General features: G+C 44.2%; 1 protein-coding gene across 3 annotated transcripts; it reads left to right on the top strand.

Annotated features, from left to right (window-relative positions):
• Nucleotides 1–29: 29 nt before the first annotated feature.
• On the top strand, nucleotides 30–16,411 carry PPP1R7 (protein phosphatase 1 regulatory subunit 7). 3 transcript variants are annotated; one of them, XM_030494215.1, is made up of 11 exons: nucleotides 48–125; nucleotides 835–912; nucleotides 1,079–1,201; nucleotides 6,367–6,422; nucleotides 7,223–7,288; nucleotides 7,950–8,080; nucleotides 8,859–9,021; nucleotides 12,323–12,439; nucleotides 13,380–13,484; nucleotides 14,416–14,502; nucleotides 16,020–16,411. In XM_030494215.1, exons 2-11 carry the CDS (start codon nucleotides 870–872, stop codon nucleotides 16,194–16,196), a joined length of 1,068 nt encoding a protein of 355 aa, XP_030350075.1. In that variant the 5' UTR covers nucleotides 48–125; nucleotides 835–869; the 3' UTR covers nucleotides 16,197–16,411. The 3 variants fall into 3 exon arrangements, with proteins under 3 accessions (XP_030350076.1, XP_030350075.1, XP_030350077.1); XM_030494216.1 differs by lacking the exon at nucleotides 835–912 and having other exon boundaries at nucleotides 30–125; XM_030494217.1 differs by lacking the exons at nucleotides 48–125; nucleotides 835–912; nucleotides 6,367–6,422 and having other exon boundaries at nucleotides 1,132–1,201.
• Nucleotides 16,412–17,119: the final 708 nt, after the last annotated feature.

Here is a 17,119-nt window from a genome sequence, read left to right on the forward strand (position 1 = left end):
CGAGCCACCAGCGGCGGGTCCTGATTGGCTGCGACGACGCTTGAGGCGGTTTCCGGAAGGGGGCGGTGGGAGGAGAAGCAATATGGCGGCGGAGAGCGGAGAGGTACCGCAGGAGATGATGGAGGGTGAGGAGAGCCCGCTGGGGCCAGCGCGGCTGCGGCCGCTGGGGGGCTGGGACGGCTCGCCGCTCGGGCACCGCCGCTCGGCGGGGCGGCTGCCGGCTGCGTGGGGTGGGGCCTTCCGCTCCCAGGCAGCCCTTGGGTGTTCACCCAGAGAGCGGCTTCCCCGGGGGGACGGGGCCCTGGCTGTCCGCCGGCCCGGGGCGGCCGCCCGAGCCGTGAGCCGCTGTGTGTGTGTGTTACCTGGGGCGTGGAGTGGTGCCTTCCCTCGGCCCGGAGTCTCCGCGCGCGAGAGGTGGAAGACGTGGGTTTGTGGAGATGACTCTAATATAAAAAATAATCAGGAAGAAATGCCTAGGCGTTGCTTTTCCTCAGTTGCCCATGAAACGAGAGTAAACACTGAGGGGGGGGACGAGAAGCAATGAGGAGCTTCAGGTCCCCAGGACCAGGGTAGCCACTAGAGCTGTGGCTGGGTAAATGGTGAAGAGATCTTGCAGGTTGTGCAGGGGAGACGGTTGCTTTTATATGCAGGGTTTTATTTTTTTTTTTTTTTATGTCTTCACTTCTTTGTGTCATTGGTACTATTGTACATGATACTAATTCTATTTTTTTTTTTTTTTTCCTAAAAGCTTTTCAAATGTAATAGTTCTAATTCCGTCTCCGTAATCTTTGGAATTGCACTTCATTGATCTAAGAAATTTCCTTTTTCCTCCAGTCTTCTTCCCAGATTGTTGGTTTTAGGAAGATGTGATGGGAGGAAAAAGTGCATCCAAAATCAAAGTAGAAACAAGGGGTAAGAGGCCTTTTATTTAAGACTAAACCTTTCATTTAGTTAACTTAGGACTTCTACTAACTGCATAGTGGTATATGTGAATCCTGGTTATTGTATCTGCTTGCTACTTCTTCCCCCACCCAACTGCTGAAAATAGCTTAATTCTGCTATTATGTATCTCATGCAGTTGATAAACGGATTGAGTCAGAGGAGTCAGGAGACGAAGAAGGGAAGAAGCAAGCAGTTCGCTTAGTGACAGACCTCAGCCAGCAGAGCCTGAGAGATGAGCAGAATGGAGAGAACTCCACAGGTACCTTGACAACATAAACAGTCACTTTAGGAAATGTCGTCTTACCAGTGTGTCCACCTGCGTGTGTGTGACGGTCTTCTGTGTTTCTTGTGGCTATGCGATGGTTGTATCGATGTGAGTTAGCAACATGAACTTGTCGTAGACAATCTCCTTTAAAAATAAATAAATGGTAGTGTTATTGCTAAAATAAAGCTGCCTTCTTTGTATGGAGCCACTGATATTAGACCTTTGGGGTTTTCTTATTTATGTATCCATCTGTGTTTCTTTTTGATCTTCAGTATCAAAATGCAAAACACCCTTACTCATGCTATTTTTGTGGAAACGTGGGAACTTGCTGTGTAAAGATGCTGAAAATGTTCGTTAGAAACAAACATAAGCAGCTTTTCATAATTTTGCTGTAGTGTATGTAGTTCTTTACCAAAAGAGTTGCCAGATTCCTTTGGAAGGCAGAGACTCCTATCTCTATATAAATTGAGGGAAGCTGTCAGTTTTTATTTCTTACATTTAAAACCTCTAAGACATATCAAAATTACATCTTTTTGAATCCTCTTGACTTTTAACTTTTGCGACTGTTTTTACTGTTTGGAGTAGAGCATTGGATAGAAATGCTGACAGACTTTTAAACCTGTGCATGTTTGATGGAAGGGTTTGCTTTACAGTAGCTTGTATAGAATCTGTCAGAGCAGATCCATTTCTGAAGATGTTGTGTGGCAATATGACCTGGGCTTCTGGTGCTAGCTAGCAATCTGAGATATAATAACAGCCTTTTGATAGAGATGTTCATGTGATTGTTATTCGTCTGGAAATGGAACCGAAATAATGCAGCAAACTTCCTGCAGCAAATTTTGGTCTCTTTTTGACTATGCACCTACTGCATTTCTCTCCTAATCTTCATCTTGCCCATTAGAATCTGCAAAAGTATTTTCCTAACTAGTAAATGATTATTAGAATTTAAAATCTCATCTCCTAACTCAACGAACTCTATGTAGGTCTAACTCACTGTTGATTGCAAAAAAACCCCCTGTATATTAATTACAACGTGGTGATGGCTGTAAAAGTGTTCAGAGCTCACCTCGCAAATCGTACATCCCAGGTGCTATGCGATTAACACAACCGTGCAGATCAGTCACAGTTTTCCTTTGCATGCACAACACTATTTGTTCAGCTGACAAAATTTAGCTGTGAGTTTGAGGTTATATTTTGTATGTTGTTCCCCCAGAAATTACAATTCTAGAGAAAATACCTCAAGCGATGCGCTGTTATTCCAGTGAAAGCAACACAAATGCATTCAGATTTGGTGCTGAATTACGCTGATACTATTTAATATAAACACCATATTGTTACTACTTCTTCCAAAGTGTTAGGATTCAGAAAACTTCTAGGGCAGAAACCAAGCAGAGGGATAATTTTGGAACATTTGAGTTAGCTTCCGTGCCAGCTTTTGAGTTTCTTGTTTGAATGGAAGCTGAAGAGTTTTCTACATTTTTCACAGAAGATCAGAAATAGAAAGAGCTAAAGCAGCTGAAATTTCAACTTCATCATTTAGCTGATTCTCTGAGGAATAGCGCCTCTGCTCAGAAAGCTTATAACTTGGCTATTTATAATGTTTCATGCATATGCAGTTAAGAAGTGTAGTTAGGCTTTTAGTTGCTCTAAATGCTTGTGGTACTGTGAAGTTACGTAACTCAGTAACTACTGCTCCGTACTGCGGAATTTGGGTTTCCTGAATGCTGTCTTTTTTTCCTACATCTGCAAAGCTGTGCAGCCTGCAGGCGTGGGTTACACAGGAATTCACTGAAGTAACTTCACTGCCACAGCAATGTTTTATTCCCCCTTGTGAAACCTGCTGCATTAAAAGTTGTGAACTGAAGCACTGTTTGTGTACTAACTGCGTGCAAGTGAAATTGCAGTTCTGCTTGTAAAGTGATGGTAAAAGGGTTATTTTAGGGTGTTCTGCATCCTCTTGGTTCAGAAATAAAATGTTGGTTGACAATTGATAGGACTGTAAATTGGGTAGAACCATTTTTGGTTCTCTTCTTTGAGGGAAAATGTACTTTAACATTTTCATGCTGATACTGATTTATCAGTGTTATCACTATACACCCATCACTCAGACTGCTATGTGGGAGAGTGTTTTATACACAGTACATAAACTTTAAGAGTTAGCCTTGTTACATGAATGCCTCCAGTTTTAACATGCTTTTATTTCAGTGAATTTGATACACGTACCCTGTGTGATTTGGTTTTGCACCTTTGGACTTGAGTGCCTTTTTTCCTCACACTGGCTCTACCAGCACTGGTTGCTCAAAGCCATATGGCAAAAAGATGAGGAGCTAGCCTTTGACAGATCCCAGAACAAAGTATTTAACACATTGCCAAAGCCTCATGTGTGTGAAGTGGTCTGTAGTGGGTGCTGTGATGAGACTTGTAATTTTCCTACCAGCCAAACAATGTCAAAGGATTTTTTTACCTGAAAAATTTTTTTTTTTTTGAAGAAGAATTTTTTTTTTTTACAGAGTGCAGGACTGGCTTTATTGTTTGACAACTTTTAAATCTCAAAAGGAGGAATTCCTTCAGTGTAAGCACTAACTACTGTACAGCTTAATACAAGGAGAATAGTTTTGGGGTTTATGTGGTATTTGAAATAACAGTTGTTCCAAACTTGGAACGGTTCCCGTTGGCTGTAAGTTCAGCTAGGTGCTTGTTTGGCTTGGAGCACTTTGTGCTGGTGGCCTTTGCACCCTAGAAATAGGTCAAATAGATGCAGCCCTGGTAGCAGCAGGATAGGGTATCCCACTGCCCTGCTGACGTGTATAGCTCCTGATCTGGGAGAAAAATAAGAAAATTCAAGTGTTGGCCACTGCTAAAATGCTGTCAGGCATACGTGTGCATGTCAGTTTTGGTGGCATTTCTATACCACAGTTAAATGTCACCAAACCTACCAGTTCATTTTGCATCCCCAAAATACCATTTATGCTTCCTGCTAATTTGTGTTATAAAGAATATTAAAGGTGAAGGACAGAGGATTGCTTTTCAGTCTTAACTTTGTGAGTCAGTTCAGTTAGTGCTCTTTCCTATTTGAATGCCCAAGCAAGAGCAGTAGCCCAGATGCAGCAAGGTAAATGATGGTGTGTGGAGCTATCAAAACCTTGGAGTTTGATGGCAGTATTAAAAACTATAATGCTTGTACTGTTCATCCTTACAGTACTACTTAATGGTGCCAAGCATCGTAGGTAAAACGCTTGTGAAGTATAGGGGACATTTGACATTTACAAAGATGCTGTAACCATGCTGGACTGTAAAAACAGTGATTGCTTCTGGGTTAATGGAATTAGCTTGCATGTGGTAGTGCAGGAGTTAATGCAAAGCCTTTGGGATCTGACTAATTAAAGTTTCTTAGCTTTTTGGTAGTACATACAGAAGCTAAACACAGGAAGGGGAAAGGGGTTGCACATTGTATGTCTGTTTTGCAAAGTCAAATTAGACTTTCTTTGGAAATTGATGCAACTAGCACTCTGCTTTCAACAAATGGGAAACAGGCATGAATTATTCAGCATGAATTTATCCAGTTAACTTCCTCTTGTGCTGTGCAAGCATAACAAATGTTGGATTGTCTTCCGGGGCTATAAAGGCATTTTCCAAGAAAAAGTATGCAGCGTGATAATGTTTTCTAGCATATTAGTGAGTTCAGCCTAACAAAAGAAGGGAGATCCACAGAATCACAGAATTGTTGGGGCTGGAAGGGACCTCTGGAGATCATCTAGTCCAACCCCTCTGCTGAGGCAGGGCCACCTAGAGCAGGTTACACAGAAACACATCCAGGTGGGTTTTGAATGTCTCCAGAGAGGGAGACTGCACAATGTCCCTGGGGAGCCTGCTCCAGTGCTCTGCCACCCTCAACATAAAGTTCTTCCTCATGTTGAGGTGAAACTTCTTGTGTTTCAGTTTATGGCCATTGCTCCTCATCTTCTTGCTGGGCACCACTGAAAAAGAGTCTGGCACCATCCTCCTGGCACCTGCCTTTGAGATACTTATATGCATTAATGAGATCCCCTCTCAGTCTCTTCTCCTCTAGGCTGAACAAGCCCAGATCCTGCAGTCTCTCCTCATAAGAAAGATGCTTCAGACCCCTGATCATCCTTGTGACCCTCCGCTTGACCCTCTCCAGTAGCTCCTTGTCTGTCTTGTACTAAGGAGCCCAGAACTGGATGCAGTACTCTAGATGTGGTCTCACCAGGGTTGAGTAGAAGGGGAGGATCATCTCCCCTGATCTGCTGGCCACACTTCTCCCATTGCACCCCAGGACACTCTTGTCCCTCCTGGCCACAAGGGCACGCTGCCGGCTCATAGTCAACTTACCATCTACCAGTACTCCCAGGTCTCTCTCAGCTGAACTGCTCTCTAGTAGGTCAGCCCCCAACCTGTACTCGTACTTGGAGTTCTTCCTTCCCAGGTACAGGACCCTACACTTGCCCTTGCTGAACCTCATGAGGTTTTTTTCTGCCCAGTTTTCCAGCCTATCAAGGTCCTGCTGAATGGCAGCACAACCTTGAGGTGTTTCAGCCACTCACCCAGCTTTGTGTCACCAGCAGACTTGCTGAGGGTACACTCTAGCCCTTCATCCAGGTTGTTGATAAACAACTTGAATAAGACCGGCCCAGTGTTGATTCCTAGGAACACCACAGAAAAGAATCCATGCAAGTGTGTGCACAACATGGACATAAGCTGGCAGTAATTATGAAAGAAAAGCTAAGGGTGGGGTTGCTGAAATGCTTGTTCATTCCTGGCACTGTCACTAGACAGTTTAGAGTCCTTGGCCATGTTATTTTAGGTTATCAGAGGAGCACAGGCACCTTGGGAGGTATATATGAGAGGGATGATGGCCATAAGTGTAAAGAAAAGGAATCCAGCCCAGTCTTCAGGCAGCATTATCCACACAGGCATGTCTCTTGCATATAGGCAGAACTTCTGTTAAGAAAGCTTGGTTTTTAGCTGTCACCATAAAAGCCAAATAGGTGAAGAGTATTTTTAATGCAGCAGCGTATCTGAACTGTGCATCTTCTTCTGAGGAGCGTTTGCTCCCTTTGCCTCTCTAGATGTTAGCCATTGTTATCTTGCCTTTAGCTGTCAGGTAGAAGTTCATAATGTATTTGCTTCTCCTGCAGAAGAAGCAGAGACACCAGTGGACATGGAAACAATTAGCCTGGACCCAGAAGCTGAGGTAAAGGCAGATTTTTGTCCTTACGGGCTTTATACAGCAGGAAGAAAAGGTGTAGGCAAAGGCAAGTATTGAAACCCGGTTAAAAGATCTAATTCTTCTGAAGGTGCTGGCTACCAGTGAGCTGATTGCTGCTGTCAGACCCATGATTTGTAATTGGCACAGATACTTAACCAGCTTTGTGCCTTGGCATTGACAGCCTCATGAGCCTGTTAGCTGGAGAGGTTTTGAGTGTGGGTGGTGAAGTGCTCTATTTCTCTTTGGTTAACTGACCTGCAAAACTGGAACATCTGGGATGGGACAGCACAGATGTGCAGTGCATCATCTGATTGCCAGTGCAGAGTTAGCATTCACAGAATGACCAGATTATTTGAACTATCAGTGGTTTCTGTTAATCCGAGGCCTGGAACTGGAAATAGCGAGGTGTGTTCCAGTTCAGCCCTAGCAAAGTGGGTAAGAGAATGTTATGCAACATTTCACTCATGCTAGACAGCAGAATTTGTCTGTCTCAAACTCAGAAACTACTGCAAAAGATTTCTGATTTTGGCAAAACAATGCTCAGACTCAGAAAAGGGCTGTTGTCTTTTCACAGGTACTGGGTTTTCAGTTGACAGGCTTAGGCCACCTGCTTCCCCTGGGGTTGGTAAAATCATGTGCCAAAGCCAGTTTTCACTAGTCTTTGAAGGGAAGTTTTAATGAGCTACATGTTTTATAAGTCTATAATTTTCCTTAGAACAAAGTACCAGGTTGGTCTTTGCAAAGTGTTTTAAAACAACTGTTGAATCCTTCCATTTCTCTTTCAGGATGTTGACTTGAATCATTTCCGAATTGGGAAGATTGAAGGATTTGAGGTGCTCAAGAAAGTGAAGGTATCTGTCCTAAGGAATAGAGAATGCCTTGGAATTTGAGATTTTTCATATCTAATCTATAAGAGGACAGATATAGGCTGAGATCCTAATGAGTTCACTTCAGGTTTAACTGAAGGAGATAGTGTTTACCCATTTGTCAAGTAGTGATAAAAATCCTGGGGTTTTGCAAGTTGGTTTTGGAAGTGGATGAGAGACAACACATCAGGGTTTATCCTAAGAGATACATTCTGTACTTGCACAGCAAGCTCCACGTGGAATAACGTAGGTTGGAAAGGACCTCTGGAGGGCTCTAGTAAAGCCTTGCTCAAAGCAAGTTCAGTTAGAGCATGTTGCTTAGGGCCTCCTCCAGCCAAGCTATTGTGTATTTCCAAGGAAGGAGATTACATAGCCTCTCTGAGGTCTTGTTATAGCATCTGACCATCTTTGTGGTAAAAAGATCTCCTTCTGTAGAGTTGGAATGAAAGAAGAAAAGATTCTATTTAAAAAAACAACAACCAATCAAACCCACACAAAAAAACCCCCAAACAAAACACAACAGCAAAAAACCCCAAACCAAAGCCCAGCAAGACTTAATGGGAAAAAAACCCCAAACCACTTTATTGTCTGAATGCCATTCATATCCATTTTCCTGTTTGTTTTCAAACTTTTCCCCAACTATTAGACTCTGTGTCTCCGTCAGAATTTGATTAAGCGCATTGAGAACCTGGAGCAATTGCAGACCTTGCGGGAACTGGATCTCTATGACAATCAAATTCGGAAGATTGAGAACTTGGAGTCTCTGGTGGAACTTGAGTGAGTCCAGGGGAATCACCGGGATTAGTTTGAGGGCGGTTTGCTGAGCAGTGAGTTACTCATGCTGCACTTATTCCAGTATTTATCACCCAGGCCTTTCTCATTCTTTTGGGTGCTGTGTGAAGGATAATGCCTGTTATCCCTTGACATTTAACCTGCACAGTTAACTAGTTTCATTAACCTGAAGCTCGCCAGGGACAGTCAGCTGGAATTGAAACACGTGCTGCATAAGGCAGTTCGAGTGGTAGGTGGTTGCAGCTTCTGTGCAGGTGTGGAAGCACTCAGGCACCCCTTGCTCTTGGCAACGAGAGTTTGGTATAACAGGTTTTTATTCCTGACAAGAGATTTGAGGTGAAGATTAGGACTTCTTATGGAGGGTGCTAGGGAAGGAGTAGTGCTTTTCCCAGTTTCATGCTTACGGGAGGCTTTGATATAGTCCTATAAGAGGCAGATCATGTAGGCATGTACCTTTCCCAAGGCATGTTCAGTACTGAAGATTGGCTTCCTCCCAGAGTGGTACTTCATGGCTGGGCAAAACAATGGCTGTCTTCTGCATGTGACAGATTATTTTTTTTCCCTGACACACTGTAGAAGTATTTTGAAAGTTGTATTTGTTGCCATCTCTAATAAAAATAAATAACACATATGACTCCAGCTTTAAGACCTAGGAGAATCTGATCTCTGCAGATAGTGAGGTTCCCCACCAATTTACAGGTGTCTCTTCCAGAATCATCTCTGCCTGATGGACTGAAGTGACCTTTGTTTTGTTTTACCTCAGGATCCTGGACATCTCCTTTAACGTTCTGCGGCACATTGAAGGACTAGATCGGTTTAGCCAACTTAAAAAACTCTTCCTTGTCAACAACAAAATCAGCAAAATTGAGAATTTGAGCAACTTGCAGATGCTACAGATGTTAGAGTTGGGATCCAATCGAATTCGGGTAGGCTTGCTCTGCAGGATGTTAGCCGGAGAGTTTTGAGCTCTTTGGCTTGGGGTTAGCCTTTTCTGAAAGTGCACTTCATTGACTTACACTTGAAGTTTTGTTCTTGTTATTGTTTCAGTCATTTAATGTGTAATTGCTTATTGCTGTGCATGCTGTGTGCTTTAATCGTGTGTGCATGGAGTGCCTGGCTACTAAAGTACTGTGTATTAATTTCTCTCTTTAGCGAACTCATGCACCCCCTGTGTGTTGCCTTTTGCAGGTGATGGTTTCCTCCTGCTACAGAGTACTTCTTTATTGTGCACTTTGTGACTTTGTCAATGTAGGTGATTTAAAATCTGTTCCACTTAAGGGGAAGCAGTTCTGAGTAGTCTTTCCTTCCTTAAGGTATGCTTCCCTGCATTCTGCCCAGTTTGTAAGAGAACTGGTGAAACAGATGACACAAAAGATTTGCCACGTGCAAAGTAAACTATTGATTTTTGGAAGCTTTTTTCAATTCTGTACACTTTAGATAATACTTATAGCAGATGAGTGCATTTCAATTTGAAAATTGTCTGTGTTGGTGCTCCTCATTTACGATCTCTGAAAAAATGACTTGTTAGGCTGAAAGAGCAAATTAGGAAAAGAACTGTTTGTCCTGTCTATTTCAAGCTTTATGGAAGCACACGTTTCTTTCTAGAAAAGAAGGAAATTTCAGCTATTGTAACAGCCTTTTAAGGCAGAAATGTATGCTGCTTTTATGAATTGGAAAAAAATTATATTGCTCCTAAAGGTAAACTGAATTATTTTCCATAAAAAAAAAAAAATCTATTTTGTAAATTAAATTACTTAGGGGAATAAATGTAGAGTGTGAGAGCATCAGCCAGATCAGGTGAGTGATCAGGAGCCTTGGAGTTTGCATAGGTCGGGGAAACATGATTTAGAGAGAGAGGCACTTTCCTTTATTCAGCAATAGCCTAAGCACACTGATCCTTACACCTCAAAAGCTGGGTTAAGCAAGAGTGTACTGTCTTCCATATCTGAGCATCACTACCTTCTGCAAAACGAAACAACCAGAAAAATCCAGCCAGATTTCTGAATTGATGCTTGGGTGGTACGTTGCCACTAATGTTGGCAAGCCAGAGAATATCTTTTAAACAACTAGGTCACATTTATTTTATGTGTGTTTTCTCAGCATCGAGCCTGAGCATATTATCAAAACAACCCAAAGCCCCAGAGTTATCACTGTATGGGTAACATACATATGCTTGTGTTGTGGAATTGGTGAGCTTCTTAAATTACTTCATTTTTAGCAGTGTGTTTCTGTTTATCTGCTAATTCTATTCTGGCTTCTTCAGACAGCACTGCTCTATGCTGCTAATGGCTTTATTGGAGTGGGCTTTATTTACTGGGTCTAGGGTAGGCATGAAGAAATACATTTCATGTTAATTGGGGGCTCCTAGAACTCTTGTAATGGTTTTCTGTTGGGAGGGTGGCCTGGCTTTGTGTTTTACAGGTGGGCATATCCTTAAGCCTTTAGGGTAAAAGCCTATGGACTCTGTTCAGGAAGCGCTCTTGGCTCTGAGGTGCCTCATATACTCATCCCCTGTGCATTAAAGCTTCCGCAGTAATGCTGTCTTTGTCATTTTGCTGCACACTCTAACCTTTGGGGGAGAGTCTGTCATGACTTACTAAGCACTTGTAGTTCTGTTCCTTTTGTATGAATGGTGGGGAGGCAGAACTTTGTGCTTGAGCTGACACATTTCATGCTTTTTTCCAAACTTGGACTGAGGCAACTGTAAGGCAAGCACTTCTTTATTTGCTCCTTAGATCTTCCCCTCACATCCGTTTCATACTCTTACTTACCTGTGGCTTTTTTATAGTTTTAAGGACCGTTTTTTTTCCCCTGACTATATCTTCTCAGTATCCTCAAGAGTCACAAGTATTTCCTCCTCGTGGCTGGGGGAGCTACCAATGAGCAGAAAATGTGTCATTTTCTTGCAAGGTCAAAACAGGGGTAAGTCCACAGGCTAGATGGAGGGTGAATCTAAATCTGAGCTGATAAACATCTTATGTTGAATCTGTTGGCAGTTGCGGGATAGAGGTTGAAAAGCTGCTTTTCCTTTCCACAGTGTCTCTCTGAATTCATAACGTGTGTTTGTGTCTGTCTTCATCTTCCTTTATACATGTGCAGGACAATATGCGCACACACAAACCCACAGTAGCCTAAGGGGTGGTAGGACTCAGTGGCCTGTCTTACCAGCACCACTAGTCTCTGAAACTCTGCCTGGCAAAAAGGATGTGGAGAAGCTGAGATGTCATAATGTACTGAGCACAGATGCACAGTTCTGTGTGTATCTATACATTTATTACTATTCTTCTGTGAGCTGAGGTCTGTTTTAAAAGTTCTTGTCTCCTTTAATAGCACCCTCTTTTGAATTAAGAGGCTTTCTCTTGGTAAAAAAAAAACCCCAAACCTCTGTTTTCTTCAGTTTAAAGGAGCCTTTTTTTAAGCCCACCTTTTTCTCCTTTTCTTGCCCTTTTTTCTGTCTTCTGTTCATGCTTTCTGGTGCCCCTTCTTTTGTAAATACAGAATTCTTGATGCCTCACAGAGATCCTTACCTTCTCCCACTGAAGGTTGAGCTCAGGACTTAAACTGGTATAGTGTATATGTTCTGCCAGTAGCGTGTATATTTAAAACATGTACATCACTTTAATTGGTCTGTGTATGTTCTGCCAGTAGCAAGAATATATAGTCTGTAATTAAATATATGAACACATACACCCTTGAGACAGTTAACCCTGCTCATGACAGCTCTTATGCAGAGAAGCTGAAGAGTTTGTGTTATGTGGTCACTGATGGGCATTTGCAAATTGTATTTTCTCCTCCCAGATTCTCTTTCCATTCACTAATGACAGATTTTTCTTGCTTCATAAATGAGCATCTCGTGCCCTGGATGCACCTTGTGGCGCAGGGAATGTCACTTGCAGTGCTCCCTGAGCCTTTCCATTCTCTGCTCTTGCTGCCTGGGCAGCAGAGGCAACAGCTGGGGCAGAGTGACACAGCCCTGGCTGTGTTGAATAGCAGTGCCACAAGCCAGCTGCCACATGGACTGAGGTTTGCTGTCGCTGCACAGTCCTGCACTTACCCTTGGGTCACAAGGGAGGCCCTACCTTGTGCATGCTTTGTGTTGTGGAGGTGACAAGTTTGTGTTTCTCAGGAGTGCAGCTCTGTGGGTTAAGGTTAGAAAATGCCAACCACATCTACAGATTCGAGTTGTGCATCGCAGCAATAACACTGTGTCCTTTGGTCATTTTGCAGGTAATTGAAAACATCGATGCCTTGGCTAATCTTGACAGTCTGTTCCTTGGAAAGAATAAAATCACCAAGCTCCAGAACTTGGATGCGCTGACAAACTTGACTGTGCTCAGTATACAGGTATTGATTCTACTTTGTACTGTTATGTTTGAACAGCCTTGGTTATACGAACACCTTGTAATTTATGATAAGCTCTTCTGAATCAGCAGGTCTTCAGTGTTTGAGTCAAACTCCTGTACTGGAACAAAGCATGGTATTTTCTGTGCTGCCTTTTCTCATTCTTCATACTAAATGAGATTGGCAGGGACTGATAAAATGATAAAACAAATCTTTGATTTTTATGCAAGAAAGACAGGAAATTTGTTATCTCCCATTTCCTTCCTGAGATACAGTTTCCTGATACATTACAATAACATCAAACGAGTTAAGCCAGGGCAGTCGTTATAATGGCACAGGCTCAGTGTCACTAGCTTCTTCCTGAAGAGGGAAGAAATGTGAACAAGCCTGTGCTAAATGAAATCTGCCCTTAATGAGCTCATGGAAAGTTTCTTCCTTTTTAAAAGGTAGAGTAAAAGACACAAAACTAATTTGTTTCACTGAGTCACCTTCCTGTCCATATGACAATGGCAGTGTATTCTGGTACCTCTTACAGCTGTTGGTGAGACAGGCATGCTCGCTACATGCTGTAGTACCTGTGTGCATCGTCATTCTATAGGACGTAAAGAATTATGTTCTGCAGAGTGTACTGGGATTAAAGTGTTGTAACTCCCCTTCTGACCTTTCCAGTGAAAAGACTTAAAAAATGAATGCTGTTAACACCTAGGCCTGTCTAAAGACACCAAATGGAAAACTTTCAGGCTACAACTTTTGATGGGAAGTTCAGAGTCTGATTTTCCTAAACTTAAAGACCTTGGCTCCTATGGAACAAACTGAGATCAGTGTGGACCCAAGCAGACTATTTCCCCTGCCCATTGATACTTCAGATAAATGCTTTTTCTCCAATGAGTCCCCTGGGTTTTGGCTTGTTTAGAGTGGACTTAAACTGCTGCTCCACTTTCAGAATAACCGTCTGACCAAGATCGAGGGGCTGCAGAGCTTGGTGAATCTGCGTGAGTTGTACCTCAGCCACAACGGCATCGAAGTCATCGAGGGACTGGAGAACAATGTGAGCAGGCTCTTGCTAAGTGTGTGACAGGACTGTTGCCCTAAGCTGCTTCTGTTAGTGGCTGTGTTTTCCTGGAAGCTTCTGTTCCTCAGCTTCCCCACTTGTATGTGGGGTCCTCAGCCCCTTTAAAAGACCGCAAAGATCTCAGTATTTGTTATGTTAAAATATCTTTCATGGGTGAAGCTTCTCCAGAGCGTCTGGAGTAGATGTGTTTTCATGACCTGGGGAGGGGAAGCACAAGATATGGTGAATGCAGCAGCCTGGCTCATCTTCAGCAGTGGAGAGACTGATGGCCACAGCTGGCTGTCTCTGCTGCAGCCTTTCAGACAGCAGGTTCTAGATATCCAGGAGTTCTTTCCAGTGGGACAGCAAATGGAGCTGGGACTAAGAGAGACAAGCTGTGGCATGTGGCTTGCTTCACGTTAACATACATTTCTAGATGGCTGGGTAGGATTGATTCCACAGAAGCCTGTAGTGTGTTCCTTCTCGCCTGACAGTAGATGGCATTGTCAGAGAGCAGAGACAGTCTGGAACTTAGTTGGCTGGCAAGGCAGGAAAACATGAAACTTCTAAAACTTGATTTTCCTCCTGCAAAAAATTTGTTCAACTCTGCTGCTCAAGAAGACACTTAGGAGCTGATTTTTGATGTGTTCCTCTTCTTAATGTACTACAAGCAAAGCTCACTTCTTAGGAGCCCTTGGCTGGCAGTTGCCATTTGGCCAGTAATTGCTCTCATGTTTTGTCAGAAAGACTGGGAGGTCAGTAAACCAGTCCTTGCTGTATTTAGGCAGTGAGAGTTCTTGTGCTGCATGCAAGAGGCTGGCAATAAAGTGTCTTTGCTTCTGACAGTTTTCAGCTTTGGGCCTGGAATAAGTGGGACAGAGAAGATGAAAGGAAACCCAGTCTAATGTTTTTGTGTTTGCTTGTCTAGAACAAACTCACAATGCTGGACATTGCAGCCAACAGAATCAAGAAGATTGAAAATGTCAGTCACCTAACAGAGCTGCAGGAATTCTGGGTAAGCACAGGCTGGAGTCGTTCCCGAAATGTCTGTACAATGGTGAAAGAAGCCCTTCTGGTAGGGAGCAGTGGGAGGGTGGTGTATACGTGTATGTCTTAGAGTAAATTCTTTTGTTCTGGTGACCAGCTTTAAGATGTTGACAGTCTGCATGGACAGAGTAAGTGATGGTTTCACCAGAGGAAAGAGTTGAGCTTAAAAAATTCTTTGCGGGGCTTTGCTTAGTGGTAGGGAGCCTGTCTGTACCTAGGAAATAGGCCCTGCCTTCACGCCCATGGTGGTTATGAAACAGCCCTACCGTGTCCTAGTTTTGCAGATCTCGTCTTTCTTTAAGTGAACATGACAGTGTGATGGGGGAAGCTGATACTGTCTCACCACTGCACTGGAGCAAAGTACCTGTTCAGAGCAGGGTTGATATGTTCATGTCATTATGAAGCAAACAAAACCATCCTCTGGTTTGCTTCCATTCCTGTGAGGCAGATAACTGTTCAGGGTTGCTTCTGTTTCTGGCACCCTAAATAGTTAAACCCTTTGTCATTCATAAGTCAGGTCAGGAAATACACAGAGACACCCCCTCCTGAAACATAAAGTCCTTTAACACCTTAAGGAAGCAGAATTTCAAATCCTAGAGACTGGGAATCTTCTGATAGTTTCCCAGCACCACCTCCCCAGTGGAGGGACAAAGACATCTGAAGGTCCAGTGACCTGGCTCAAGTAACGTTGCAATGAGTGGTAGCAGAAGGAAAGATCTAGCAGGTTTTCTTCAGGGTCTTAGTCCAGGGTCTCAACTATAAAGCTTTCTTCAGCTGGAACTCTGGCAGGCCCGAAGAAGCAGTTTTCTTTCACTGAATTAGCTGGTGGGAGGCAGCTGCAGAAAACAGAGCTGCTTATCTGCCACACAGGAAACAGGGGGCACAAATTTCCCTCTTTCCTGTGGATGCCCAGTGCAAGGAAGAACAGTTGTTGAGGGCTACCAGAGCAAATCCATTGATTATTTATATATGTAATTATTTTTAAAGGTGGTGGTGGTGTAGTGACTTTGTCTGTATCCAAAAGCAAAGGGTGGCTGAAGTCTCTAGGCTGGACAGCACATGGCCACCTTGCACACTTGGCTTTCTTGCCCAGGCAGGTGAAGCATTCATCCCCTTGCATGGGAATTCCTTTGCAGTGCCAGCACCGAGGCAGCTCCCAGGCTGAAGAGGGGAGCTCGGTGCTTTCTCTGGTGTGCAGCAGCAGGTTGTGGGGGGAAGAAGAGAGGGGAAAATGTCACTTTTCACATCAGTTTGGGACCTTCTTTAATGTTTCCTGGAAGTCGTGAAAGTAAAGGTAGATATTACAGTAGAAGAAACACTTAACAAAGATTTCCAACCCTTAAATGAATAGTGGATGGGCTGGAACACTGTGTAGACTGTCTCAGTGTCCTGCTCTTTCCCAGCACTGCTGTGGCTAGTTTCCTGCTCACCAGGCTTAGTCTGGCAGTACCTGTGTGTGTGAGGGTGCCTGTGTGTGCTCTGCAGATGAATGATAATCTGGTGGAGAGCTGGAGCGACCTGGATGAGCTGAAGGGAGCGAAGAACTTGGAAACTGTCTATCTGGAGCGAAACCCCCTGCAGAAGGACCCCCAGTACCGGCGCAAGATCATGCTGACCCTCCCCACTGTCCGGCAGATCGATGCCACCTTTGTTCGATTCTGAGCCTCCTGCTGCCCTCTTTCTCTCCTGCTCTCCTTGCAGCAACGTCCCAGCTGGGTTTTTTATCCACTTACCACTCCCCAGGTCTTCAGTACACTGACACTCGCAGAGCAAATGGTCCAGCAAAAGCACTGAATACCAGATCTTGTGTACAATGCACTCATTGTTTTTGAAATGTTGTTGTTATAATAATAATTATTAAATCTTAACACAAGGGACTTCCTTGTGCTTGTGTCTATTATTTATGGCCAAGAAAGATTGTGACACACTGAAGCCACTTGGAGCCAATTGCTGACTTTGGCTGACTCTGTGGGAGCAGGCACAGGAGCTGCTGGTCATCATGGTGGGGATGCACAGCATGTGGGGCTTCAGGATACGGGTGTGCTCCAGGGGAGTTAGGTGAGGACACGGACCCTCTCCCCAGGAAGCTGAAGTGCTGGTGGCACAAGCATAAGCTCCTCTCCACCAAGGAGGAGAGGGGGTGGTCCTGGTGGAGCAGACACCCTGGGTGATGGGCCAGCAGCTGCTGGTGTTCAGGGGGCTGTTTGGTGAGTACCTGGAGATGGGGAGGGACTGGGCATTGGGGTGGAGAGCGCTGGAGCACTGGGAGAGAGAGCTGGGGGGGAGAGGAAGGAGCTCCCTGGAAGAAGGGACCAGCTATGGGAGCTTTCACCCTGAGTAGCCCATGGGTGCTGCAGAGAGAAGGGCTGCTCCCTGCCTGCAGGACAGGGCTAGAAGATGCTGTAGCTGCTGCTGAAATCTCTCAGACTGTCCCTCCCAGTCCTGTAGTTTGGCTTCATCACCATCTGCGTGGTGGCCCCTCTTCTCCCTGCTCAACACTGGGTGGAGATTGTGACTACCAGCAGCCCGTGACTGAGCAGGCACAGGGCTCTGCTGCCCTTGCCTCCACCCCTTGTCCCAGCTGC

Source organism: Strigops habroptila, chromosome 8 (assembly GCF_004027225.2).
Source record: "Strigops habroptila isolate Jane chromosome 8, bStrHab1.2.pri, whole genome shotgun sequence".
Taxonomy (NCBI): domain Eukaryota; kingdom Metazoa; phylum Chordata; class Aves; order Psittaciformes; family Psittacidae; genus Strigops; species Strigops habroptila.